The sequence below is a fragment of the Symsagittifera roscoffensis genome, chromosome 1, assembly GCF_963678635.1.
Source record: "Symsagittifera roscoffensis chromosome 1, txSymRosc1.1, whole genome shotgun sequence".
In the NCBI taxonomy this organism is placed as follows: Eukaryota; Metazoa; Xenacoelomorpha; order Acoela; family Convolutidae; genus Symsagittifera; species Symsagittifera roscoffensis.
Genome location: NC_087062.1, coordinates 79,407,868 through 79,434,593, shown reverse-complemented (window position 1 = coordinate 79,434,593; position 26,726 = coordinate 79,407,868). Strand labels below are relative to the sequence as shown.

At 34.8% G+C, this 26,726-nt stretch overlaps 1 protein-coding gene across 1 annotated transcript; it reads left to right on the top strand.

Moving 5' to 3' along the window:
* The first annotated feature begins 10,931 nt into the window (after positions 1–10,931).
* Positions 10,932–26,222, top strand: LOC134840081 (uncharacterized). Its single transcript, XM_063855766.1, has 4 exons — positions 10,932–11,011; positions 13,937–14,064; positions 16,513–16,667; positions 26,064–26,222. The coding sequence occupies exons 2-4, from the start codon at positions 13,944–13,946 to the stop codon at positions 26,220–26,222; spliced, it is 435 nt and encodes a 144-aa protein (XP_063711836.1). The 5' UTR covers positions 10,932–11,011; positions 13,937–13,943.
* Positions 26,223–26,726: the final 504 nt, after the last annotated feature.

Sequence of the window (26,726 nt, the reverse complement as noted above, 5' to 3'; positions counted from 1 at the left end):
CTTTTTAGACCCGACGACATGCAGTTTTTTCATTGAACACAGGCAAATTTTATATCATATAAACATAAATACACATAACTATATAAATAACTTCGAATTTATAACTTTTTTGAGTTTTTGTTTCAAATGGGTTACTAGAAGAGCTGCTCGAAGCTTCGGCTTGGGATATTACAAGGAACTTGATAGGCGCTATGCGTGCTCCATCAAACAAGACGGCTACTACTGTCTTGTATGAATTCTGAAATTGCTCACGAAGAAAAGAGACGATGCAGAACACATCCTAAGAATTATGGCCAAACATGTGGACTTTGATGCGTTCCAAAGGCTTGGTGTAATAGTTTTTTGTATGGCCTGAGAGCTTAACAAAAAATTGTCTGAGTGCCACACAAGGAACTGCAATTAGAGTTCCTCCCGTAGATCATCATCCCACTTTTCACCATTGATTCGCCATATGTCTTTCGAAAAAATACGCAAGCGGCCACAAGGTGATGGAGGGGCTACTAATCCAATGGGGTGAAAAAAGGGAGCATACAAAATTCAGTATAATACTCTGTGCTATTGCTTTGTTTGATGGTAGATGGACACATCTATTGTCCACTGAGGCACTTATAAGTTGATCCCAGTTTAGACCCGAGGACATTAACTAATTGTTTCTGAGAACAAGTAAATTTCCTTCGTCAACATATTAGACTTGCATTTGTCAGAGTTGATAGCGGTTGCTAGTGAGAAACCTTTGCTGAACACTTCTATAAATTCAAATCCACTTAGAGTCAGTAGTGACACTAAATTTTTATTTAATTTCAATGCTCGTTCATTAACTTTGGACGAATCTAAAGAGAACTTGTTGACCACAGCTGAGCAGCTTCGGTATATTTGACTTGTTGATGAGGCGCAGTCTTCTATCGGCATAATTCGCACATGTTGGTGAATTGCAAGCGCAAAGAAGTTACACTTATTTTGACGAAGACCGAATTTGATATGGGTTACTACCACCACAAAACACTAGAGAGATGATTGATTTTGCTCGAGGGCTCCAACGTGCTGGAACATTTTTTAATTGTTGGCCAAAACGGCGTAAATCAGAAACGCAAACATACGAAAATAAAACTTTTCAGAAGATTGGGGCTTACTAAGAGAAATATATTCAGGGACAAAACCATAGAGTGGGCGCTCCGTTATAACATATCCTTTTAAAAGTCATCCCTTGTAGTGTCTACAGATTCCTCAAGAAGGCCAAATTTGTTTACCATTCCTTTGCCGACAATTGACATTGTGCCACTGCGGAAAAATTAATCTCAAGCAGACTAATTTTTTTTCGATTATCCAAGCATTTATACGATATATCTTTCATTGTCGTGAAAAAAATTGTTTTCTGGATTGACATAAATTAATTGTCAGGTGCGGGAGGAGTGTCTACTAGCTTGAAAGCTCCATACGACACCAACTCATACCATGTTTTGTTTTTCATTAGTTAGAGAGGTAGCCGAAGCCAAAAGATAGGGGTAACAGATCACTAACAACTTAATTTATCGGTAAGCGCACGGCGCACATGAATGTGAGCCCTCACCTAGAAGGAAGTCAACGGGTCTTTTGGGTGGCACAATCTCTTCAGATTATCTCAACATTCTCATACTTGATTGTATCGGTTTCATCTGAGCCAATTGGGAGTTTTTATTTAAATCTCAAGAAATTTTATGTTTTCAGACTCAATGCAGACATAGTTCGTAAAAAAGCTCAAAACGAGAATGAATTTGCTGTTCTGAGTTTCTTCGGATACTTCTTTGGACTAAACGTGGTTTTCACACCCCGTTTTAGAATTGAATCTACATCTGGTGAAACTAAGAAACAAATTGGGAGTACCAACAAATTTATTTGATTAACAAGTGCAGCATATACTAAAAATGCGTACAAGCAACATCGTAAAGTGCAAAGGGTTTGTTTTCTTTGAGGCAGATGATACGGAAAAAAAGCGTTCGCCCGCACTAATTTTTTTTGTTATTGACTATTTACACGAAAAATAGTTTTTCTTATGCTCCATGATAGGAATTTTCTATCTGTTCCTTGTAAAAGCACATGGCGAGTGCTTTCACGATTTGACTTTGAGGGTTTTTGGGGCTTTCTGGCTTGATATTCTCAAAAACTTCGGTTACCCTGCAAACAAGCAATGCAAAATTTTGACTCGACGGCATGCTTGACTTGTTGTGTGGCAGGCGTTTCTTTAAATACGGTATAGAGCAAGAAAACAATTTTTCTTTGCATTAGCAAAATGGAGGAAACTTCGACTGTTTTGTTTGTCCCTTAATTAAGTCTTTTTTGCAAACACCTTACTAGCTACTTTAGTTCTGATAGGCTCCTCGGTTATGATTTCAGAGCTCAGAGACCTTAAATTCTCAAGGCGCTGCGCCTTTTTGTGAGCATTCATTAGAGTGTAAAGAAAATGGTCGTTGCCAGTAATTTCTAATTGTGTGCATTTACCACGCCTCGTTAAAATTTGGGGGAAATTTGCTGACCTCTTGGCTGAAAAGGTTCACTCTTTTGATAGTTAACAACCTAAAAATTTGATGAGGAGAAAATTACCATTCTAAAAAAATCAAGAGGTGAAAGAGATTTCAGATTGTCCAAATGAGTTGTAACTACGGCATGAATCTGCCCAAATGAGCAATGCGAGTTTATTATCATCAAGAATAGAAGCTCAAGAAAGTCGGCTCTGGTGTTTGAATGAATCTGCGCAAAACTAGCAAACTGAGCAAAGTAAATTGTCCCACCATTTATATAGGAAACATTGTTTTGAGATTGACCAATTGGAGTCACAGTGGAAAACACATTTGTGAGTGCAACAATTTGTCGTTGAGTCTGATACCAAAGACGTTTTAACTAGTGGTCAACATATATTGATTATAAAACTCACTTGAAAAATTCTGCTACACCTACTGGACACTTGAACGTTGTCAAGATTGGACTAAAGACGCTTGATAGCCAGATAATTTTTGTGCTCATGCAGGCTGTTTTGCCTTAAACTGCTTTTGTCCAGTTTCTCACTCTAGTCGACCAGGTCTTCCTCCAAAACAAAATTTTTCAATTCAGCTTCTGCCTACTTTTTTTGCGTTCTCCAGCCAATTTTTCTATATCTAGACTATTTTGCTGTTCGAATTAGTCAATCAACACTCTTTTCTTTCAAGTGTACTGTAATTCTAGCCTGGCTTTCTCGTTCCTCTTATTTTTTCTCAATAATTAGCGAATCTCGTCTTTTGGCGAATGATGTTTTCGATGGCGGCCGTATAGAGTGTGATTTTGATGTCGACTACTCTGCTTTGAAAACGTAGAATGGCTCTGTGAATGTTGTGACTCTTTTGCATTATGTCACTTTGTTGCATTAAGTAGTTGACTTTCTAGTTTTGACAATAAGGTCAGCCGCGTTAGTTTTTGGTGATTGCATCATAAAAATTGTTATTGTCCTCCATTGACGAGAAAAAATAGAAGCACGTTGTGAGCGCATTCACAAAATGTTTTGAAGAATTTCTTACTTTGAGACTTTGTCCAAATTTTTGGATATCCTGCAAACAAGCTTAAAATTTTGGAAAAGCTTGATGACCTCTTGTTTTAAAAGGCTTATTCTTCTGATGTCATCATAGAAACTTAAAAACTCCAAAAACTAACGAGTCCTGAGATTGATGAGGAAACTTTTATCAAATTTTCAGAGCTTTGGATTTTCAGAGGTGAAACAATTTCAGCTTGACTAGATGAGGTCATCTACGATATTACGCTGTTCAAATTGTCTCAAGCGATTTGAAGTATGTGAGTTTTTCATCGTCAATAAGCATGGCTGAGCTAGCGGCTGACTCGAGCTGGCCTAGCCATTCATGTTAGTTGATTAGGTTACCATTGATTACATAAGCTTCAATGCTTTTGTGGCCGTGCATAAAATGTTTTACTTATTCTCATGCCGATAGTTGACGCTCAAGTGACACGCCGGAGGATAGGTCAGGATAATTCGCTTGGAAAAATGATGAAAACACCAGAAGGTCAACACTGGCATTTGCATGATTTTGCCCAAAGCTAGCCTTTGTAGGGAATCATGTTAATGAGTAGAACATTCGGAGTCACGGTGAATAACACATTTAATGGTGCAACAATCTCTGTTTTAGCTGTTATCGAAGAAGCATTAAGTGCTAGTCGTCATAAATGGATTATAACACTCACTTGAAACATTTGAAATGCTAACTGTTACACATGAACCTGACCAGGACGGGACTAAAAAAGCCTGCTAGCTTGAAAATGTCTTGACTCTTCTAGTTGTCGACCCGCTCAAAGATGTATAGTGTCAGGACCATGAATAACTTGCGTGTACGTGCTAAGGTTTAGGGGATTCAAGTCAGTGTTTTCCTTCAAAAACTTATTTCTGATCACTGGCTGCCAACTGCTTAGTCTTTACGCAATTCAGAATATTCGTTGCTACAATTTAAGTTTGATTTGGTTCTGGGTTAAGCAGATTTACTTCCTCTGATTGACCTAGGACTGCAGAAGAATTCGGTTGAGTTTCACGACAGCATCAAACAGTCATAAGTACGGTATTTATATTTGATAATAAGTTGTGGACTGTTTTGCCTTAAACTGCTTTTGTCCAATTTCTCACTCTAGTCGACCAGAACATCCTCCAAATCAAAATTTTTCAATTCAACTTCTGCCTACTTCTTTGTGTTCTTCAGCCAATTTTTCTAAATTTTGATTATTTTGCTGTTCGAATTAGTCACTCAAAACTCTGTTCTTTCAAGTGTACTGTAATTTTTGCCTGGCTTTCTCGTTCCTCGTATTTTTTCTTAATAATCATTAAATCTTGTATTTTGGCGAATGATGTTTTCGATGGCGGCCGTAGAGCGTGATTTTTGATGTCGACTACTCTGCTTTGAAAACTTAGAATAGCTCTGTGAATGTTGTGTCTCTTTTGCATTATGTCACTTTGTTGCATTAAGTAGTTGACTTTCTAGTTTTGACAATAAGGTCAGCCGCGTTAGTTTTTGGTGATTGCATCTTAAAATTGTTATTGTCCTCCATTGACGAGAAAAAATTCTCTGCTCCAAGTAGAAGCACGTTGTGAGCGCATTCACAAAATGTTTTGAAGAATATCTTACTTTGAGACTTTGTCCAAATTTTTGGATATCCTGCAAACAAGCTTAAAATTTTGGAAAAGCTTGATGACCTCTTGGTTTAAAAGGCTTACTCTTCTGATGTCATCATAGAAACTTAAAAACTCCAAAAACTAACGAGCCCTGAGATTGATGAGGAAAATTTTATCAAACTTTCAGAGCTTTGGATTTTCAGAGGTGAAACAATTTCAGCTTGACTAGATGAGGTCATTTACGATATTACGCTGCTCAAATTGTCTCAAGCGATTTGAAGTAAATTCGTCATACTAAAACAATTTTTTAGTATTTTGGTGATGCAAGAAATTGGTGTCAAAGTCCACAAAAAAATCTGCTATAAATCTTGTTCGTAGCATTCTTTTTTTGTACGACTCCTTGAGACAATTTGTATTTTCTTTGCGATGCGCTTAAATTATGATTGAACCGAATTAGGTCAAAACAACGGTTAAAACGGTCAAAGGGGGTACCAGCTACTTATGTTTATATGCATGAAGGTCGAATTATGGGGCGCTCAAACCCTCGTCAAACCGCACTACTGTTTTCGACGGTACAATAGCTTAGATGCTCTGCCAAAGTGGACATACAGCTGCTATTTTTATACCTTTATATTCTCGTTTAAAGTTGCTCAGCATCAAAAACCTTATATTTCAAATTATTTGTAATCCTGAAAAAACATTTTCTTTCCAACATGCATTATGAGTAAATTAATTATAGTTTCGAGCTTCAAAATTGGTTTCATCAAATTTTAAGTAAAGAAAAATACTGATTAACTTTGCAAGGACTAGAGAAACTAGTTTTAGACCATGGAGACGAAAAGAATTCAGTTTCAGACCATACGATCCCAACATTATCTAGAAAATATCATTGACAAACAAGAACAGAGTATCTGTAGTTGAATGCCAAACGAAAACTGTTTTCAGAGTGCAAAAAATTCAACGAGAAAATTGTGAAAAATCTTACCACTTTCTTCTTATGCAAGGCTTTGAGTCAATTTAAAATTAAGTTCATAGCATTCGAACTGTTGAAAAAATATAACCAACTGCATTCACCTCAAATTTTTGGCTCGGCTAGGTGTACTGCACTTAAAACCTTTCCTGTGTATAGACTTTTTTTTCAAATTCCTTAGCATGAATGATCGTATCAGGGCATAATCTTGCATGTACTGACTGCCCTTTAACTAGCCTTGAATTTTTAAATAAAAAGCATTGGAGTCATCGTAATTTTTTTTCACATTCTGTTTGAATTTAAGTAGATTATGATGACTCCGATGCTTTTTACCAAAAAGTTCAAGGCAAGTTGAAGGGCAATCAGTACATGCAAGATTATGTCCTGACACGAGCATTCATGCTAAGGAATTTGAAAAAAAGTCTATACACAGGCTAGGTTTTAAGTGCAGTACACCAAGCCGAGCCAAAAATTTTGCTCTTAGGCGTTGGTCAAAAAATTGCTGGTTAATTTATCCAAGTTGGACAACTAGGCAATTACAAAGTTTGTTTTCAATTTCAGCTCAAAGAGCTAATATTTTTGCTGAAACAGTCCTGGTCTATCATGTCGGCCGTAAAAGTTTCACAAAGTGCTTATGTTATGATTACCGTATGAATCAATGAAGTGTTTGTTTTATCAAAATTATACACAAAAAGTAAAAACGTTTAAAATTAATTAAAAAGTGTAAAAAACGTTTTCCAGGTTAGTTTCGAATAAAATTTAGTTCTAGACAATTTTGATTGCTGAAAAAGCAAGATGATGAGGTTGCAAATAAATTGAAAGTCTTGCGAGAAATTTTTTTTCTTCGAAAAAGTGTCCTTATCTAATAACCGTAATCAATCAAATCTCATGGCAAATATTGTCCTTAATCTGTATGTAGAGCAGGCATTGATCTTGATTAGAAAACCATATGGGTGAAAGCTTTTTGACTCTTCAAGCAAACGGAGCTGAATCGAGAATGATGATTGCAGCAGTACAAAAAGTGAATCATCACAAGTTCAGTTCTCTTCATAAAAAAATATGTTAAATTTTGAGACTTCGCAGTAATTTTTTTCGAAAGATAAATTCTAGGTCGAGCGCAAAACTCAAACAATCCGGTTGCCTTTGATGGTGTCTGAAACGCAATTTCATATAAACTTAAGAAAAAAACATTATATTACGAATACGTTGGGAATTTCATCGCAGGCTCTACAAATACGAAGTTGAAAAACCACTCTTTAAAAGCGTCAAGAATAGGCTACAGCATTTTGATCTCTGTTTTTTGATAATGCCTAAGACAAGCTCAAACTATAGACAAGCTTAAAACTTAATTTTAAATTTGAATGTTTTATATTCGGAACTTGATGTTTGTTTTTTTTTTCATCTGATTTCTCTAAGATGCAAAAAGATTGATTTTTTTTGCTCCTGATTTTGAGTTAATCTAAAAATGGGCACAACTTCTGTAACTCTGTTTACCAATAGCGCTAAATGACGTGTTATTTAAAAAAAAAATCAGAATTGTTCGTATCAGGGCATAACCCTGAATGTTCCGTCTGCCCTTTCACTTAGTCCAGGTTTTCTGCGTTAAAAAAGTTTCAATTAAATTTAGTTTTTCTATTTTTTTTGGTTTTATTTTCTGCCCCCAAAGTCAGGGTCAAATGCAACAAATTGTGAATTGCGTATGGCACGAAAAACTTTGAATTATTATTTTAGGTGTTCAGCAGTTTGCCAAACTTGAGTAAACTGGCATGCTCAAACCCCAATTGAATTATTTTATAATCTTGAACTAAAAAAATTGATATCGCCTCAATATGAAACAAAAATTTCACATTGAAAACTAATGTGCATATTGCTGAAATTGGTTGAACAGAAAAATGGATATATAGGATGCTTTAACAAAAAATAGTGTAGAAAATAGGAAGGTAATATAATAATCGTGCGAATAAATTGAACCAAGTGAATAAGCAAATGGATGATATATTTAAATAGGTGACAGGTTCAATTTAAATAGATGGATCACTCGCTGTTATACTTCGAACAAAATTCATAGTTTTTTTTCAAAAGCCAAACTTTTTGGCAAAAGGAGTGTAAAATTTTACTTACGCAGTGGTTCTCAAAGTTTCCACCTATTACAAAGTATCACCAATTTTCAGAGTCGATGAACGTAATTCAGTCTTTTATATAAGTCAAGATGTCATTTTTTGTTTTGTTTCTCAAGAAAAGTCTTGAATTACGTCCAGGCTCTTAGTTTTGACTTGGAAGTTCAGTTCGTTTTCTTTGACTTTTTCGCAAAAGTAATCAGTTTTTTTTTTAATTTAGTTGCGTTTAATGACTCTTTTCCAACTGCCTGTTGGCTGTTTTGTTTTTAGGAGGTAATTTCATATCGTTTTGGGATTAACCTTTTTTCTTTGAGTGTAAATGTGAATTTTAGGTTTGAACAACCTACAGAGTATTTGGTGAGAGATGGCCAAAGTTTTTCTTTTTTGAGTAATAATTTACAAAACTTTTCAAGTCTAAGAAAGAGTTCAATAATCTAAGATTATCTGCAGTTATACTCCTTTGTATTAAATCATCAACTAACAATAAACGTTTACACATCAAAAGTTTAAATGAAACGTATTGATTTTGACAGACAAACAGTGGTGAGGGCAGTGCAGCAGTGAAGCAAAATTTTGCTGAACCATGCCCATGTTTTGTAGTAGTTAGAACATAGTTGAAAGATGCCGGAGTGAAAAAGAGCCTGGCCTGAGCGCACGAAGTGCCCGATGGCGGCTCTTTTGCCCGAGACCATCTTCAACCATATTCTAACTGTTGAAGAGTATGTTTTTGCCTTTTCTGAGGGCAAGGATGCCGGCAAATTGTTAGAGCCCGAAAAATTGTTAGAGCCCGGAAAATTGTGAAAGAGCCCGGAAAATGGCGCAAAACTATGCAAATGATTTCTTTTTTCATTCATGCGTTCTAATATTTCATTTTTTATTCATGCCTTGTCGTGAAAGAACATATGTGAAAGAGCAAAAACATACTCCTCTCTATTGAAGTTGCTTTTTTGTTCACTTTGGGCAACAGTTTCAGTTCCAATTTTGTTTGTGGATTCAACTCACTTCAATTGTTTGCGCAATTGTACCGGAAACATAAATGGTAACTTTTGTATGAAAACTAATTGATCATTATCGCCTCGTTGGAGCGTATTTGTCCCCTTTTATAGCACTACACTGGGTTTAAAAATCAACGCAACTAGCTAATTATAAAATAAGTTACACACATCAAAACCATTTTCCTTTTTTTTAGAGTTTTGCCACACTCTTGGTCAAAAATTGGTGCTAAATCAAAACTCTACTCTGTAAAATGCCTGTATTCAATGCCCATTTCGGACAACCCTCACTTTGATTTTCAGCGATTTTTTTGTATTGAACAGGAGCAAATGATCAGAGCTACCCCTATGGAACTATCATAATTCAAGTTCAAAGACTTACCAATGTAATCCGGGTCTAAAAATGCAAGCCTTCCTCACTTGCACTAGATTTTTCAATCCACGTGAAAAAATGAATTTTAGCCGAGTTTAGTAAAATTTAACACTAATCATTTTGATTTTCACGTATGTTTGAAATATTTCACGTCGTACAAACAATTTATTTACTCCGCTTATTCAAGAAAGTGTTCACTACAATGAAAAAGACTGGTACTTACGAACTTTAGGGTAAGTCATTGAAACCAAATTCTTGTACTTTCATTGAGGGTAGCTCTGATCAATTGCACTGGGTCTTTGTGAAAGTTTCACTGAAATTTGAAGGAAATAGTGTCTGAATTGGCCCTCGAAAAGAAGCATTTTAAAGAGAAATAACCTGAAGTTGCATTTAATTTTGTCCATTATTGTATCAACTTGGCTGTGATTGGAGCAATTACTCATTCAATTTAAAATGTTATCTGGTTCAAATAATTGAAACAAAACCAAAATAATTTCTGAATATTTACCTTTTTGACAATTTGATTAGGTGCTTTGAGCTTAAGTTTTTTGGTATTTTGTTATACTAAGGACAAAAACTCACCTTAGATCAGCGGACTACTACACTCCAAATTTCAAATGGACATGTACTCAAATGAGTTAAAATGTTGTTGCTAACTTTATGTAATCAAACAGCTTCAAACATGCTCAAAATTGCTATTTTCACATAATCAAAGAAAAGATTCCATGCTAAAATGCTCTTTATTGAGATTTTAAGAAACCGTACAAAGTTTTTAAAAAATCTTCAACAACCATAATTGTGTCTGAAAACCAAATCATCTAAAAAGTAAAAACTACAAGATTACAGTTTGCATTAACAAAGGGGGGATATTCTCATGTGCGAAGGACCAAATGGGCGAAAAAACTTGTAGACCAAGGACCGAATACAAAGTTAACCGAGAGTCAATTTAAAAAAAAAACAGGTGCCATTCAGTTAAAATGAATTAAATGAAGCAATTTTTTGCGTCTTTCATTAAAAAACTCATGAACTGTAAAATTTGTCCTAATTTTGCGGCGGTCAATGACAATTTGAAGATTTTACATATTTCTGCCGTTTTTATATTCGGCCAATATCAATACTCCAGTCCCTGGAAATGTTTAATTTCTTTCCAAATTTTAGATTACTGAAATCTGATTGGCTGATTTTTATTTTCGCTCATTCGTCCTTCGCGCATGAGGGATTCCACCTTAACAAAGTCTAAACTTAATTTTGTCTTCCGACTTAACTCGTTCTTCCATTGACTGCAAACGCATCCTATGTAAATCCAGTGTGTGGTAATTGATTTTGAGTCGCCACATTTTTAATTGATCAATAGAGTACAGTAGTCTTAACGGAAAATATCTGTAGTTAAACTGAAAAGTTTTGACTGTTGCGTGAATTTGAGATCGGGAAAAGTTTGAAAAGGTATATAGTTTTCATTTCTATTAGTTTCATAATTTTTTGAATAAAAAATTTTTCATAGGACAACATAGAGCAAAAATAGATCTATGATCACTTTTCGAAAAAAAATTGATGGTTTGAAAGTTGCCAGTTTGGCCAATTTGGGAGTCTAAACTTGCGATATTAATCATGATTCCAATGCTTAGTTCGAGGCATGCTAAATGTTGTACTTATTACGTTAACTATTTTAATCTGTTAGTAAATAATTCACTTGCTGCTTTTGATATCGTGTAGGGCGTTATCTTATGAGATTGCCAGCAATTTTTGCATCAATCTTACAATCTCCCCTTCCCCTAAGTGACCTACCGTAGAATCTCTCCCCCCCCCCCACGAATCTTCCCCTTAGCCACGTTTTAATTTTGAAAGTAGATTTCGTATAAAATCATTTAAAAAAGCGCAGAATAAACTGCTTGAGATAACTTTTCAAAAGGAATCAGTATTCTAAACCGTTAATTAACAAAACTTTAATTCATAATTAATTTTGAAATAATTTTTTTGGTTATTTAAATTAATTTTGTTTGCTCTCAAAGTTGGTTTATGAAAAACCAGAAAACTTTATTTTATTCCCCCAAAATCGATTAGGGGGAGTGGAGATTGCACTGTTGATCCCATTTTTTCTATAATTGAGCAATTCTCCACAGACATTAAAACGTTCAAAGTTGATTGAGGCAGTCTCCCTGAAACCAGCATTTTGTTCTAGCTCTTTGTTTGTTTCAAGTTTTCAATATCAATTTTTAGAGAGTGACTGCATGAAAACGTTGTCACGTACTTGCTGTAGAAAAAGATCAACCATAATTGGAACAAAGAAGAATTTTAACATTAGAAATGTTAAAATGTTAAAATTTTTTTGAGATGGAAATAGCCAAGTGGTGCTTTTTGTTATTTGGAGTTTTTCAAATCTTTGATGATGAACTGTTAAATATTTATCACATTTAATGTAGATTGGGATATCTAAAAATTCATACAAAAATTTTTCTATTTGTTTTTTTTTTGCGTTGGTTGGAAAAAATTTTGCTCTCAAATTTTCATGCCATCTTTTATTGCCAATAATTGAAACCCTAGCTTCCAAATTGTCAAGGATTATAGGCAATTGTTGTAATTTAAAAAAAGGCAAAATCAGTCGGAGCAAACTAAATAATCCGATAACGCTATTTTAGAAATTGAGCCATCAGATTATCGAATCATAAGAAATTTTGATAGAAACAATGTTGCATTGAATTGAAAAACTAATTATGTTTCTATATTTTTTCTTTTCAAAAACTATTCAATTATGTTTCAGTACAACGACACTTCATGAAACACGAAAACTCACACAGAACAAGTAAAAAGATAACAGAACTGTTCAGGAAATATTCTTGAAAGCTATTTTGCTCATTTTTTTTCGAGATTTCAAATTTTGATTTCTTTAAGTTTGATCTTCAAATTCAGTTGATGACTGTTTTGCTGAATGAAAGCCAATTTAGGCTCTTCAATAGAAAAGTTGAAGGTTTCGCAGGAAAGGTGATTGAGTAGTTGCGAAAAGGTTTTCTTAATGATATCTTAGAGAAAATCTCTGTGTCAAAAAAACTGTTTCTTTAACTTAAGCTTTTTAGACTCAAATTTTTTTGAAAGCTTATCAAGTAAACACAGCCAAGCTCAGCATGGAAACGGCGTCATTGATACTTTGAACAGAGTCACTTTAGTTTGTGTTTTGAAGTGTTGCAAAAGTACGTGTTTTTCATCATTTTCGCAAAAATGATGCATTTGGTTCTAGTCAGCCATTGGAAAAACGCAGCGACATAGAAGTCATAGGAAATAACAGCTCGTGATTTTCTCGTTCTTCAGCAGTTTTTGATCACATTTAACCAAGCTTAGAAATTGCTGAATAAAATCAATAGTTTCTGCAAGTAATGACATGCATCAAGCCGTCAACTAAAAGTAAGGCTTAAAATACATCAAATCATCTTAAAAAATTGTATAGATTTTGAGAGCCAAAACCTGGATGACAAAAATGAGTGTTAGTGGTACACTTTTACGATATATGCACTGCATCAATGAAGCAATCATTTGCTCAAACATGCCCATTCACTCTTTTTTAACTTTTACCAAAAATTTAGCTCAAATTTTTTCTGTACTGAATTTGTGAAAAAGTGACAAAAACTCAATTGGTAATTTTTGTCCAGATTTTGGTATAATTTTTCTTTCTTATTATTGTATCATTGGTGTGCACTCACCTCTTGTCTTCGTTAGAGTACTACACTCGCAATGTTGATAACAGCGTATATTAATTTATGCAAGTAAACTAGTGGACAAAGTTAAGCGCAAATTCTGGGTTATACTTTGCAAAATGATCGTTTTCATGTGTATTTTGGAAAACGTTGCCTTCGAAGTTCAATAAAGTTTTTACATTGACCGAGAGCAATTGATCAGAGCTACAATCTGCAAAAGTTTCAAAATTTGGTTTCAATGACTTACCAATGTAATCCGAGTCTAAAAAATCCAGTTTTCCTCACCTGTCTTAAGTTTTTTTCTTCGCGTGAATAAGTACCAAACGTCTAAGTTTAGTAAAATTTCACACTGATTATTTCCGCTTTCTCCTTGAGAATGTTTCGCGTTGCGTGAACAAATTGTGCAGGTGAGGAAAACTGGAGTTTTCAGACCCGGATTACATTGGTGAGTCACTGAAAATAAATTTTGATACTTTCACAGATTGTAGTTCTGATCATTTGCTCTCGGTCAATGTATCAATTTTACCGAAATTCGAAGCAAATGATGTCCAAAAGGTTTATTGCAAACAGGCATTTTACAGAGTAAAATCCTGAACTGCCCTTAATTTTGTCCACTAGTGTATCATTTCCTGTGATCAAATTGCCATGATTGCTGCGACTTCTAAATTTTTCTTCTTTTTAGATTTGCAATGAAATCAGCGCTAGGTGCTAAGTTGATTCTCTTCCTCTTCAGTTTTCTGCTGCTACCGAGTATAGTTTCTACAGCCTCCTCAATGCAGTGGTCGGTAAAACAGGAACTGGGGGCTTTGCGTAAGTTTTTTTTTCCAAAGGTAGTTAAAATTATATTCCCAATTTTTAATTGCGAAGCTAAAAGCAAAAATGTTATAAGAAAAATCCCAGAACAATCAAACTTCTTCTCTTTCTTTTTTAAAAAACATTCAAAAATTAAAACAAAATTTGACTATTTTTTCAATACAGATATTTTTCGAAGGCTTCCGGTCCAAACAACTGAAACTCTAAGAATTTGGCACATATAGGATTTCAAAAAACCTCCATAATCAACAGATGTCCCACAAAATAAGTTAATTTTGCGCAGCTTGGACTCTGAAAAAACTCCCAAAGGTTCGATTGAATCAGTATCTTTATCAGAGCTTTTTTTATTCACATTGCAGATAGCATAACATCTAACCTCAGATGATTTGATTGATTCGAATAAAAAAACTAGATTGTATTTGATTTTATTTTCTTGCCTTCGCCTCAGCATAGAATGCATAGAAATTTTGCACCTCTTATAACTTTTCGACTTTTTTTGGTATAGTTGCACGCTATTCAATTTTTGGCGCTTTTGTACTTCAAATTTTTTTTACTGCTAAACATGGATTTTTTGCTCAGTTTTTTGAAGCTTTTCAAGCAATTCGTTTAGTTTTGAGCAGATAATTTTCGTTTTCATTACAGTATATTTATTTTTTTTTTGTCAAATTTCTTAATTTGATGCTCATTTTGATTCATATGAAGTCACATGTTTACACCAATTTTTTGCTCGTATAAATTCCCGAAAGAATATATTAATAAGATGCGAGATAAATATACTAATAAACTATAAGAGTTCAAAATTTGAATTTCTTTTAATCAATAAACTTTTTTCTGGTTAAATGGTACATAGATTAACCAATAGTACTTATTGTACCTAGAAGACAGTACTTAATAGAAAGTTCTCAGCGGCGCTTCAACAGGTTGAATTACGTTCTGCGCTTGCTCAAGTTGGTGCTCATTCAACGATAAATGATTTATATTGTTGGATTTTTGCACTACTTTAAATAAATTTAATACAGTGCTGATTTAAATTAGCCGGACAAAACGCGTTAAACTTGAAATTTAAAACTCGTTTTTCTCAAATTGGGTTGAGTTTAGGTGAAAACTTATGAAGACAAAACTTGCTTAAAATTTTAGCAGAATTAATATGGTGTAATTTATTTTGCAAAATTCGGGCCCGAAATTTTAGCCCAAAAATTGGTCATTTTGGCTTTCCTTAGTTATCAAAAATTACGCTTACCAAAAACTACGCCGAAAATACCCAGTCGATCAAAGACATAATTATATCAAAGTGAGCCCCTTACGTAGCCCAACAAACTTTAAGAAGGGTATAATCTCCAAAAAATTGTATAAGTTAATTTATTTTTGTTTGATAGACAAAAAAGGTCGTTTTTACTATATAAAATACCAACTTTTTATTTAAAAACAATTTTTAATTAATTTGCAATATTTTTTGGAGAAAATACTCTTCATAAAGTTTGTTGGGCTACGTAGGGGGCTCACTTTGATATAATTATGTCTTTGATCGACTTGGTATTTTCGGCGTAGTTTTTGGTAAGCGTAATTTTTGATAACTAAGGAAAGCCAAAATGACCAATTTTTGGGCTAAAATTTCGGGCCCGAATTTTGCAAAATAAATTACACCATATTAATTCTGCTAAAATTTTAAGCAAGTTTTGTCTTCATAAGTTTTCACCTAATTTCAACCCAATTTGAGAAAAACGGACTTTAAATTTCAAGTTTAACGCGTTTTGTTCGGTTAATTTAAATCAGCACTGTATTATATATGACGAATTATATGTTATTGACAAATTATATGACGAGTTTATGTTATGTTTTTTCTTCAATTTCTGCTCTTTACAAAAATAACTGAGGGAAACGAAGTATCTCAATGAACTTGAGTTGATCGGCAAACTTTCTATAAAGTAAAGTTAAAACTGAAAACAAGCAATGGGATTTGAGCTACCAAAAGAACTGGTGCCATTTGAATTTTTTTGAGGAAAAAAAAGGATTTTTAGTTCTGCGTTTGGGGTCAATTTCCTGAATGAGAATCCGGAACCCTCCCCCCCCCCCCCCCTTAAATCCGCGTTTTATTGAAAAACGACGAGATCGTAGGCAAATCAATCCTACAAAGTGTGCTCAGGGTCAATGAAAGTCAAGCATCGAATTTGGGCCGAAGTAGAATTAAGTTGAGTTAGAAAAGTCTATAAACTGCAGAAAATGATATTTAGTTTTAATTGTTGCGATCAGGCGCTGATCTATTCGTTGGTATCAAGCAAAAACCTTGTGGGAAGATGCGTTTGCTTTCCCTTTTCCGAAATCCACTACTGTTTCACTGGTTGCTCGCAGTAACTTATGGAGCTTCTGAATGAGTTCATGCTTCTATTTAGAAAAGAAGTGTTTGACAAGAAGGAGAATGATGTTAGGATGATTTATTGTGTTTAGGTGACCTGTACCACTACAAGGCGGGCAACCTGTATATATCGAGGGAGTGCTATGTATGCTTCCAAAACAGCTGTCTGCAGATGTCCCTGTCCAGTGAGCCCACCTGCATCATGAACATCGTCACCACCACTAGTCAGAACTACATCAACTTCCAGGTTTGCACAATTGCTGCAGTAACTATCAAGTGTTCACACCAGGGATGGCGGCGAAGTGTGTAGTTTTTCAAAATAATCATACTTAGTTCAGTTTGTTTTCATTTTTAGTGATTCGGGGAGGCAATTTTTCGTGGTCTGAAAAATGAGAGCATCGAATTGCTTCCCTTCGTTTTTTGAAATTACCCATATCAATTTTGAAAAAAAACTCCACTGTTGGGTACTCGTGTGGGTCTCGCAGAGCAAAACATCAAAGCACGAGTAACTTAGTCTCTTGTGATACCTGAAAATCTGGACTCTTAAGCTAGAGTGATTTTGTTAAAAGTTCGACTCACTCAAAACTTACATAACGTATTTCAACGTCACGCCGATTTCAGCCCCAATGATAGGTCAGCGACAAGAGACCTTGATAATACCGCGCAATCATTAAATAATATGATAAAAACATAGTTTTCGCACATGCACAGTACCATAGCTCTACGTCAACGGAAAATTAATTTTTCTGTATATATTTGTGTACATTTTTTTGAACTTTCTGTTTGGTTTGGTTGAGGAACAAAAAACCTCGAGGCTCGACAAAATATGTCTGTTTTTTATTCTGTCGTCTTACTTGTTTGAGCCCGAAGTAATTTTTTAACTAGTTTTTTAAGTCTTCGTGAAAACCAACGCATTTTTCTGAATTTGATTCTGAATAAGCCCAATGATGTTTTTACCAACGGGTAGATTGGGGAACATGACGTTCAGCTCGCCAGTGTAAATCTATGCCTCTAAAGCAGCCTTGAATAGTTTGTTGAAGTTTTACTGGGTATCCCCTGTAGTCTCTCTTTTTCAGATCCATTTGTTTGCGTGTCTCACCGGGTTGTCGTATCATTCGCTCGGGAGTTTTTGTTCGCCTTTGCGCTTCTGTGAACTGTTTCAGCCTTCCCAATACAAAATTATCATCTATCTTCTCTAATTTTGTTCGTTAAAGTCTCATTTTTTGCTTGTTTGGCCCAAGTTCGAGAAAATAAATTTTCCCATTGAAGCACTTTGCGATAGAGGTCAGATAACTGAGCTGAAACGTTAAAAGAAAAATTGTGAACACATTTTAATTATTTAGATGGAATAAACCTGAAATAATTAGCCTCCCAGGTTGAAAAAAGTTCACTATCAAAGAAATTTTTTTATAGAGTCTTGCAACTTCTTATCAGAAAGACTTAAGATAGCTAAACTTTCCAATAAATCTCATGAAAAGTTCTAAGATAGGGGATATTTTTATAGGTTGGCAAACCCGGGCTAACAGTGATGAAATTATTTTAAAGAGATTTAAACGAAATTGATCCAAAAAGTCAGTAGATGAAAATTCAATTGATCATGCATTCTCTTCTAAAATGAACCCCAATTTTTGTAAATTTGTTTTGTTTTCTCAACAATTTTTTTGCGTTCATGGTTGTTTTGACTGAAAATTTTATTCTTTGTTTTTCTTCACTATAACATGAGAACTGATCAATTCTGAACTTTTACTGCATGCCCAAGTATGGATAAAGTGCTTAGATATTCGACGGGTTTCCCCTGTAGATCGTTTCGCAACGCAACAAAAACCATATCTCGTTCAAATCTGTCTTTCCAACCAATGGTTTTAATCATATCTGAGATCTTAATCCCCAAACATTCAATGTTTTTTTTTGGATGAACACAAAAATTTCCATTTTCTCTACCATGTTCTTGTTTTCTGATGAATTTGATATTCTTTAAAAATTTGCTCTAATGATCCTTTCGACGCAATCAAAATAGCTATCAAGAAACAGTTTGTGAACGGACTTTCCTTTAAAAATGGGTACAAGACCCGTTGTAACATCATTGTTGTTTGTGTTTAACAAAGTTTTTGCTGACTGTGTTCATATCTCAGATCCAAGCAATTGAGCCAATTTTCTCTCATTTTTTGTTAGAAAGTTTTCATGAATGTTCCGCTGATTTCTTATTCTTAACTATTTGGTCATATAACAGTAACGACAATTTTAGTAAAAGAAAAAACTTGAATTGAATGTGTTTTTTTTTGTGCAAATCTACTAGATTTCAAATAGTTACAAGGAAAGGTAAGGAAATGAATATCATTTTTCAACCACAAGAAAAACACAATTCACAACGTTCCTCGATGCAGGGGATTTTTTGTATCCTTACAACTGAATGGTAGCCAATTTAGCACTCCTTTGTCCCTTCACCCCACGGACGAACGACATTTGAAACAAAAATTGTCAAACCTTTCTACTATAGCACCACGGAATTCATCAAAAAACAATTAAAATAAGTTTTCAGAATTCAGTTTATATACCAAAAAAAGTATTTCATTAAGATATATTTTTTGAATGATTACAATTCAAATAGAAATAAATTAATAACAACATTTGCTATCAGTTTGAGGTAAAAATGTAAAAAAATAACTGATTGTAAGCTAAAATTGGTTTATTTTTGGATAAAACAGATCTACAAAATCTATATTTGCCAAAGACAAAACCCTAGAAGTTCGATTTTATGACAGTCTCAATGCATTGTTGAATTTAATGTGGAAAAAGTCTGCTTTTGCCCTGACTTTTGTGTATGTGACTGAAAACATATCGCCAGGCAAAAAGTTCTTGAGTAGTATCATCTACGCCCGAGTCGAGATTTTTCACCTAATTTGAAGCAAGATTTGAGCGGTTTGAGCGGTTTTTTTAGACAATTACGCTCAAAATCTTGCTTCAAAATGAGCGGTTTGAGCGGTTTTTGAACGGTTTATCTAAAAAAACCGCTCAAAAACCGCGCAAGATTTGAACAGTTTTGAGCGGCTTAACGAAAAAAAAAACGCTCAAACCGCTCAAATCTTAATGAATTTAAAAAAATTTAAAAATTTTTTTTTTATACATACATACATACGTACATACACATACTTACATACTTTCCATTGGTTATTTTGCTCGAGCATTTGAAAAAAGTCACTCACATTGTTTTAGGTCAAGACATCGAAAAAAAATTTTGGTTGAGTTGAGAACGGTTGAGCACATTTTTTAAATTCCCGGGTTGACCAAAAATGCTTGTCCTACAATTTCCATATATGAAAAAATGCCTATCCTATAAACTCCTACAGTTTCATAGACTCAGAAAATTGTAAAAAAAAAAAAACTCTAGGATAAGCATTTTTTCATATATGGAAATTGTAGGATGAACATTTTTTCATATATGGAAATTGTAGGTAAACGTTTTTTCATATATGGAAATTGTACGATAAGCATTTTTTCATATATGGAAATTGTAAGATAAGCATTTTTTGAAAACTCAAATGAGGCTCAATTAGCGTTTAAACTTACCCCATAAGACGTGCAATCTCTGAACAGTTTAATCAGTTTTCTTTATGAGACCGCTCAAAAACCGCTTAAAAACCGCTCAAATGTTGCTTGAAAAACCGTTCAAAAATCACCGCAAGAAATGAGCGGTTTTTGAGCGGTTTTTTAAGCAAGATTTGAGCGGTTTGAGCGGTTTTTCCAAAAAAACCGCCCAAACCGCTCAAACCGCTCAAATCTTGCTGGAAAACCGCTCAAACCGCTCATATCTTGAGCGGTTTTTGAGCGGGATCTCGACCCGGGCGTCAGCCAAAATCGAACCAGTGCTATCATGGTGGGATTATCGAGAAATTTGAAGAAGCTGTATCTTCGGTCGTTTCCTCTACATTGGTCTTGTGTTTGGATGCGAGTAGCTTTGGAATCAAGAGATCTGAAGAGGAGTGGATTTTGTGGGGGCCTGTGTGGTTTATCTTTCGCTGGAGTCCTGTTTAAAACAATCACATCGACATACGGTCGCTCTGACTCCTTCTCTAAGTATATCGCCAATCTTTAAGTCGACAATACTCGGTCTACAAAACATCTTTCTCCAAAGAAACAAGGTGGTTCAGCAATTCTACGAAAGTCTAGAAGAGTTTGCTGATGGGCTGAAGGAGCTGAAGATCGTCTGGTAATTCTTTGGAGAACGCTAATGATATACAGTTTGCCGCTGTACCCTTTGACGGTGTTGTTTGGTTGTCCGCTTTTTAGTGATCGTCAAATGTTGAGTGCCGGGAGTTCTCCAATTAGCTTTCAGACGTGATAGTTTGAAATTTAGAGTAACACAAGGTTCCTTTGACAAGTAGTTGCATGAAACATTATCCTAGTCAAACTCTAAGGACGCTGATTTATCTAAATAGAAGCAGAAATAATAATTGGTCAATTATGATCTTTTGTTGATGTCCTCCTCCTTGTTGACCAAATCTTTTCAATTTGTCTGCTAAATGAGGGCTCTGCAAGTCCAGAGTTCTGTCTTTTAGTCACGGAGTTTCTCCTCCTGTTTCCTGTTACACTAAAGATGCTCACCAATGGTTTAGTTTTAGGAGTGAACAAAGTTGGAATTTCTTTGTCTAAAAGCTAAGTCTTTTTTTGTGATAGTGCTTCTGTTGTCGATTGTTTTTTTTTGTGGTCAGCGTCCTGAATACCTTTCTCTTTTAAAGATCTGAAATAAGCCTCATTTTGGTTAAACGTTTTTCTAGACCATTTAACTTCTTGTGTAAAGAGATTTGGTAGTGGGGCTCTCCGTTTGACGGAAATGTTTTTTCTCCGCTTTTTCCGTCTCTTTTTCGGACATCCTGTTTTTTCTTGCGAGTTTTCATTGATTATTTGATTTATATTTGATCAATTCCGCCCAGTCTTATGCTTTTGTGTTTGATATGATTGACATCACTTTATCTATAAAAATTGTATAAGACCAAGTTTCAAAAAGGGTTAGGTGATCTGTTGAAATGTTTCATGAAAGGTGTTCTTCCGATTGATGGTTTCGTTGTCAAGTAAAGAAACCAGATGATTTTATCAATTGGAATTAAAGATAGTTTGGTTTCGTTAATTATCAAAAAATGAAATTTTTGATCTAAATAATCCGTTCTACCACTCAATTGGATCTATCAGCCCATACTGTACATAAAATTACGTTAAAAATACTCTTCTTGCAGAAATTTGGAGAACCATTCGAAATCAAACAGGAATCGTGATCTACTCTAACAGATGTTGGAAATCCACGAGGATTTTAAATATCGGATATGAAAAAAAAACGAGTCGAGTCGTGGTACTGCTTAACATCGGGGGAATTTTCGAGTAACGATTGATAAAAAAAAGAATTCGATCTGATCCGCCAGAAGGCTTTTTCAACAGGCCCGCGAAGTCTAAATTGTTTCCTTCTCTCCCATTCTTAATTTTTGATATTTTGTGCGTGTTTGAAACCCGCAAGATTACTTTAAATTTCTCACCAGCTTTTAAACTTTCCGAACAGTTTGTTTTCGTGATGCTAAATTTCACTTGTAAAATTGCGACCACTAGATACTTTTTGCCAGAAACTTCATCTATAACTTTCCTGAATGTCTCCTGAGGCAAAACCACGTAAGAAGAACGCAAGACTCCCGTTACCACGAGCTTGTCATCGCTGAAGAGCAATCCGACCTTCATGAGCAGGTCAAGTTTGAATGTATTTTTGTAGGCTCCGAACTTGCTCAGGGGTTGTCATAACTTGACTTCAGTTTTGACTTTTTTCAGGATTTTGCAGTCCATCATTATTGACTCAATCAGTTTGTTCGAGCAGCGGTCGGTGAACGAGATTGGATGGGACGGTAACTTACGATCGGCTCTTTTTCCTTAGCTGTTGAATACGTGACCTTTTTTCAATCAGTTTTTCAGTATTAATGATGATTTTTTTTCTGAATTAGAAATAGATTGGAAGAAAATTAGCTCGTTTTCATCTGTTGAGTTCATAATTGGGTTGAAAACAAAGACTTGAGTTTAGTAAAGTTAAGATACACTTGTCCGACAAAATTTGAAATTTGAAAGTTCCAAAAGGTTGCACCTGCTTTTACTGAATCCTAATTGATAGTGATTTGAATTACAAAGTCCAATTGGATCTGCAAGTTTGCTAAGAAAACTCTCAAAAATGACAGATGGTTGTGCTTTAAATATTCACAGTTTCCGCCAGACGTTTGTGTAGTATCAAAGCGAGTTATATTTTTTGCAAGTTTTGCGTGTAATAGATTTTCTACATACAGTTTGTTTTATGCAGCCCTTTTTTTCTGATATTTACGCAGAAGTTTATATGGATTCTGCTTATTGAAATAGTTGTTGAATTTTCCAAGTGAGATGGGTAGACTTTTTGCCCAAATTTTTCCAGAAGAGATTTGACGTTTTTTGAAATTACAGGTTAACGATTTATTTAGCAGTGTTTCAACCTTTTTTGCTGTTTTTTCTTCGTAGCTCATCGTTAATGCGGATAATTGGGCTTCAATGCGTTGTATGGTTTCAGTTTAAGATCAATATAAATACCTTCTGTAAATCACTTGCCGACACCTTTTCTAGTAATTTTCTTTTGTTTGTAGATTTTTTCATTTCATGAGTTTTTAGAAGTCTGAGAGGTGGATGATATTGTGATCCAGGATTATTTGTCCCCTTGTTCAAGTCCCCCAGTCCGTTAAGCTAGGCGTCCGTCTTCAACGGTGAAACTTTTTCTGTCAAAGCGATTGTTTTTATTGATAATTTTAATTGAAGTATCTAACTGATCCAATGCTTTCGAGCGAGTTTCATTCCTAAGTTTTGCCGATTTTGGTTTTAAAAGGGCGCAATGGTGGACATGACATTAACAAACTTGGGAAAAATTTCATACATGGATTTTTGAATTCAAGAAAGATTGTAGTTCTGAGATATTTTCCGGGTTGAGTAAGATCTTGTTTGAGACTGCCTTTTGAACCAATGGTTTTACTAATTTCTGAGATCTAAAATCCCAACCATTCATTATAATTTTGGATGAAGATGATCAAAATAGCAGTTATAAAACAGTTTTTGAAAAAAATGTCATTTAAAAACGAATCTATGGTCAGTGGAAATTTGTTTGGCTCGTTACCTAGTCCATAAAATTTGGTTCAAATGGGTACGTTCTAGCGGTCTACATGTCTTCAATGAACTAGCCTGATTATTTGTTTATGTTTTTACAGCTTATGTTTTTCGTTGTTGTCAAGTAAAGAAACCAGATGATTTTATCAAATGAAATTAAAGATAATTTGGTTTCGTTAATTATCAAAAAATGAAATTTTTGATCTAAATAATCCGTTCTCAGGGATTCGACCCCCTGCCGACCCAAAGGGTCCCCCCTTTGATACTTTTTAAGAAATCCATTTTTGGCAGACCGACCTTAAAATTTTTCTTAAGAAGCCTTCGGCGCCAATATATACTAATTTTTAGGGGGGGGGGGCCACGCGCCGAAAAAACGCAATTTTTTGGTCAAAATTTTCCAAAAAGTGCCTAAAAACGCCTTTTTTTGCCTGTTTTTTCAAAATTTTGCCTGCGGTGCAAAAAATTTCGCCAAAATTACGACAAAACCGTGCTTGGGGAGAGCTCGAAAAATCAATTTGGTCGACCTAAAAAAAGGTCGTCAAAATTTTCGAAAATTTTTTGAAAATCCGCCCCCCCCCCCCCCCTCGAGAAAACCCTAGATCCGCCCCTGGTTCCACCAGATTGGTTTTTTCAAACCTTATTTTTTTCTCTGAATGAACAATTGACTAATTACACGTTTTAAGCACATACTTTTTTTTAGTTTTTCGCGGTTAGTTTAGCTTGACGTGACCTTGTTAAAAGTTTGCCTATGATTATGTAAGAAGAAAGAACGACAATTACTGCAAGCGCTGGAAAGTGCTACTTTAATTCAGAGATCAAAATAGAGGGAGTCAGAGCAATAAGCAGAATGGTCTACGAGCAGATAGGGTCTAAGAGCAGAAAATCAGAAAGATGATAACGTGTTTTTTTATTTATACGGGCTATTTGATAAAAACTATTCCCAGAATCGCCAATAAGACCTAGAAAATGATTGAATTGTGAATGAATTGAATAATTTCATTTATTTTTTAAAAAAATTTGAATCTTGATTGAATTACACAAACCATGCAAAAAATACTAGTTTCTTTGGTAAAATTGATAATTCTTATACTTAATTTACCGATTAACTTATGAAAATTATTATTTTTTCTTTTTTTTGCTCTTGGACCCATTCTGCTCTTAAACCATTCTGCTTATTTAAACATAAATTGGACACCAAAGTTTCACTACTAAATCAAAATTGTATGCTACATACTTATCGTTAAGCCAAAAGAGAAACATTTGTTTTTTTTCATGGGACACAATTTGTTGGTTGAAAAATTTTTGTCCCCTCTTTTATCGAAATGACACAAATTTGTCAAAAGAAATCAAAATTTAGCAGTGGAGCGCCAACGATATTTTAAGCAGGAGAAATTTATGGAACATTTTCTAGGTTAGTTATTTTGGATTTTTGGAGCTCAGCACAAACCCAGGAAAAACCATGTTGCAAATTTTTTGCGCCATAGGCACTGTTTTGGAAAAATTGCGATTTTGAGCGTTTTTTGGACGTTTTTGACGGTAAGTTGATAGTGTCCTCAAAAAGCGACTTTTGAAAAGTTATAGAGTTCGTCAGGCAGTAATTGCTGCTGTGAAACTGGACCAGATTGAAGGACCACACCCCCTCAGTACGCTAATGAATTTGAGATAAACACATGCTCTTTAATGCTCTACTGGCATCACTGCGATGTGTTGTAAAGTCACCTGGATTTTAAGCTCCAATTTTAAGTTCCAGTGGTGTGAGCATCATCAGTTCAATAGCTATATTTCATATTAATAGGCAGTTTAGTCTTACTCCGGCCATCGAAAGTGGGGAGGAACTTTGTATTCGGGTGTGTTTTAGTTTTTTTCTTTTTGTTTTCCACGCAAAATCAGGTACCACAAATAATTATCGGAATGGGTTGGTATCATTTGAAAGCCCTTGCAGTCGTTATTTCACCCATCTTACAAAATTTCAAAAAATTTTTTCCAGTGTCCAGAAAAACCGGTTTGAATATTTTGGTTTTTCATCATATTTCGAGCGAATGAGGCGTGCGAGCAGTCTTATTTTAATTGCTTAAAAGCTTACAATAGATTAATTTAATCGGTGAAATTTTTTTTAAACCTAGGTAACGTTAGTTTACTTTTAAAATTTTAGCGCCTTTTTGAAATCGAAAATTTTCAAAAACTCAAAAACTGCAAGAAAAAATTGGAAAAAACTTTCATTTTTTTTTTCGTTTTTCTATTAATTTTTCGTCAAAAATTGGTTTTCAATTTGCATATTTTACTATAACTGTCGCTCATAAGTAATTATCAGTTGTTTGTTCAGCGCCTTTATCACACCACCCCGAAAAAAAACGACAATAATTTGAAATTTTTTTTTAAGACTATAGTCGGAACATTCTGTGCTACTTGCACAGTAACTGGCTATCCTTGTTTTGTTCAGCCATTGCACAAAACGACAAATTATGAAAACAGAATTGAATGATTTATCATCTAGCCCTGTCCTACGACGTGCAAGTTCGTGCGGGACTACTTCCGGTTCTCTCTGAGGGAGAGACAGCACTTCTCCTTGGAGCTGAACAAGTGGGCGGAGTATGAGAACAACATCGTGGAGCTGAAGAGACCCACCACCGAGGAGCAGGACACGGTCTGGTGAAGTGAGTGACACGTCAACCATCAGGCACAACAGGCGGTCAATGTTGGAGGAAGGGAAAAACTTTGATTATGATAGATGGGTTACTGATACATGTCACTGTTACAGTGGCATATATCATACAGAATAAGAGAGTCTCAAACAATTATACTACAAACGGAAGATAATTTTAACATTTTTTAAAGAAAACGCCATGGTTCTTAGAACGCTTCCATATGAACAGCTCGAATGAAAAAGGAACTGTTTAGGTTGTGGCAAGCAAGTCTACTAGCTTTTTTTGGGGGGTGGGGGCATTGAAAACCCATTCATCATCGAAGTGTGACAAAACTTTCATCATCAAAGAAGTAAAACCAAAAATAATGCCGCAGTAATAATCACAAAATGTGTATAATTTGTATGCAAATTTTTAACTTTATATCATTATAACTCCTTGTTTTGTGTTCCGATATGAATATATACATATTTTTTTGACTATGTGTATGAAATTGAATGTTGCAAGCAGTTTTA

Excerpts from the sequence above, each read along its gene's own strand:
- LOC134840081 (XM_063855766.1), top strand. The coding sequence starts at position 13,944 with ATGAAATCAGCGCTAGGTGCTAAGTTGATTCTCTTCCTCTTCAGTTTT. Across the intron at positions 14,065-16,512 it reads ACAGGAACTGGGGGCTTTGC|GTGACCTGTACCACTACAAG; the intron begins GTAAGTTTTTTT and ends TATTGTGTTTAG. Across the intron at positions 16,668-26,063 it reads AGAACTACATCAACTTCCAG|CCCTGTCCTACGACGTGCAA; the intron begins GTTTGCACAATT and ends TTTATCATCTAG.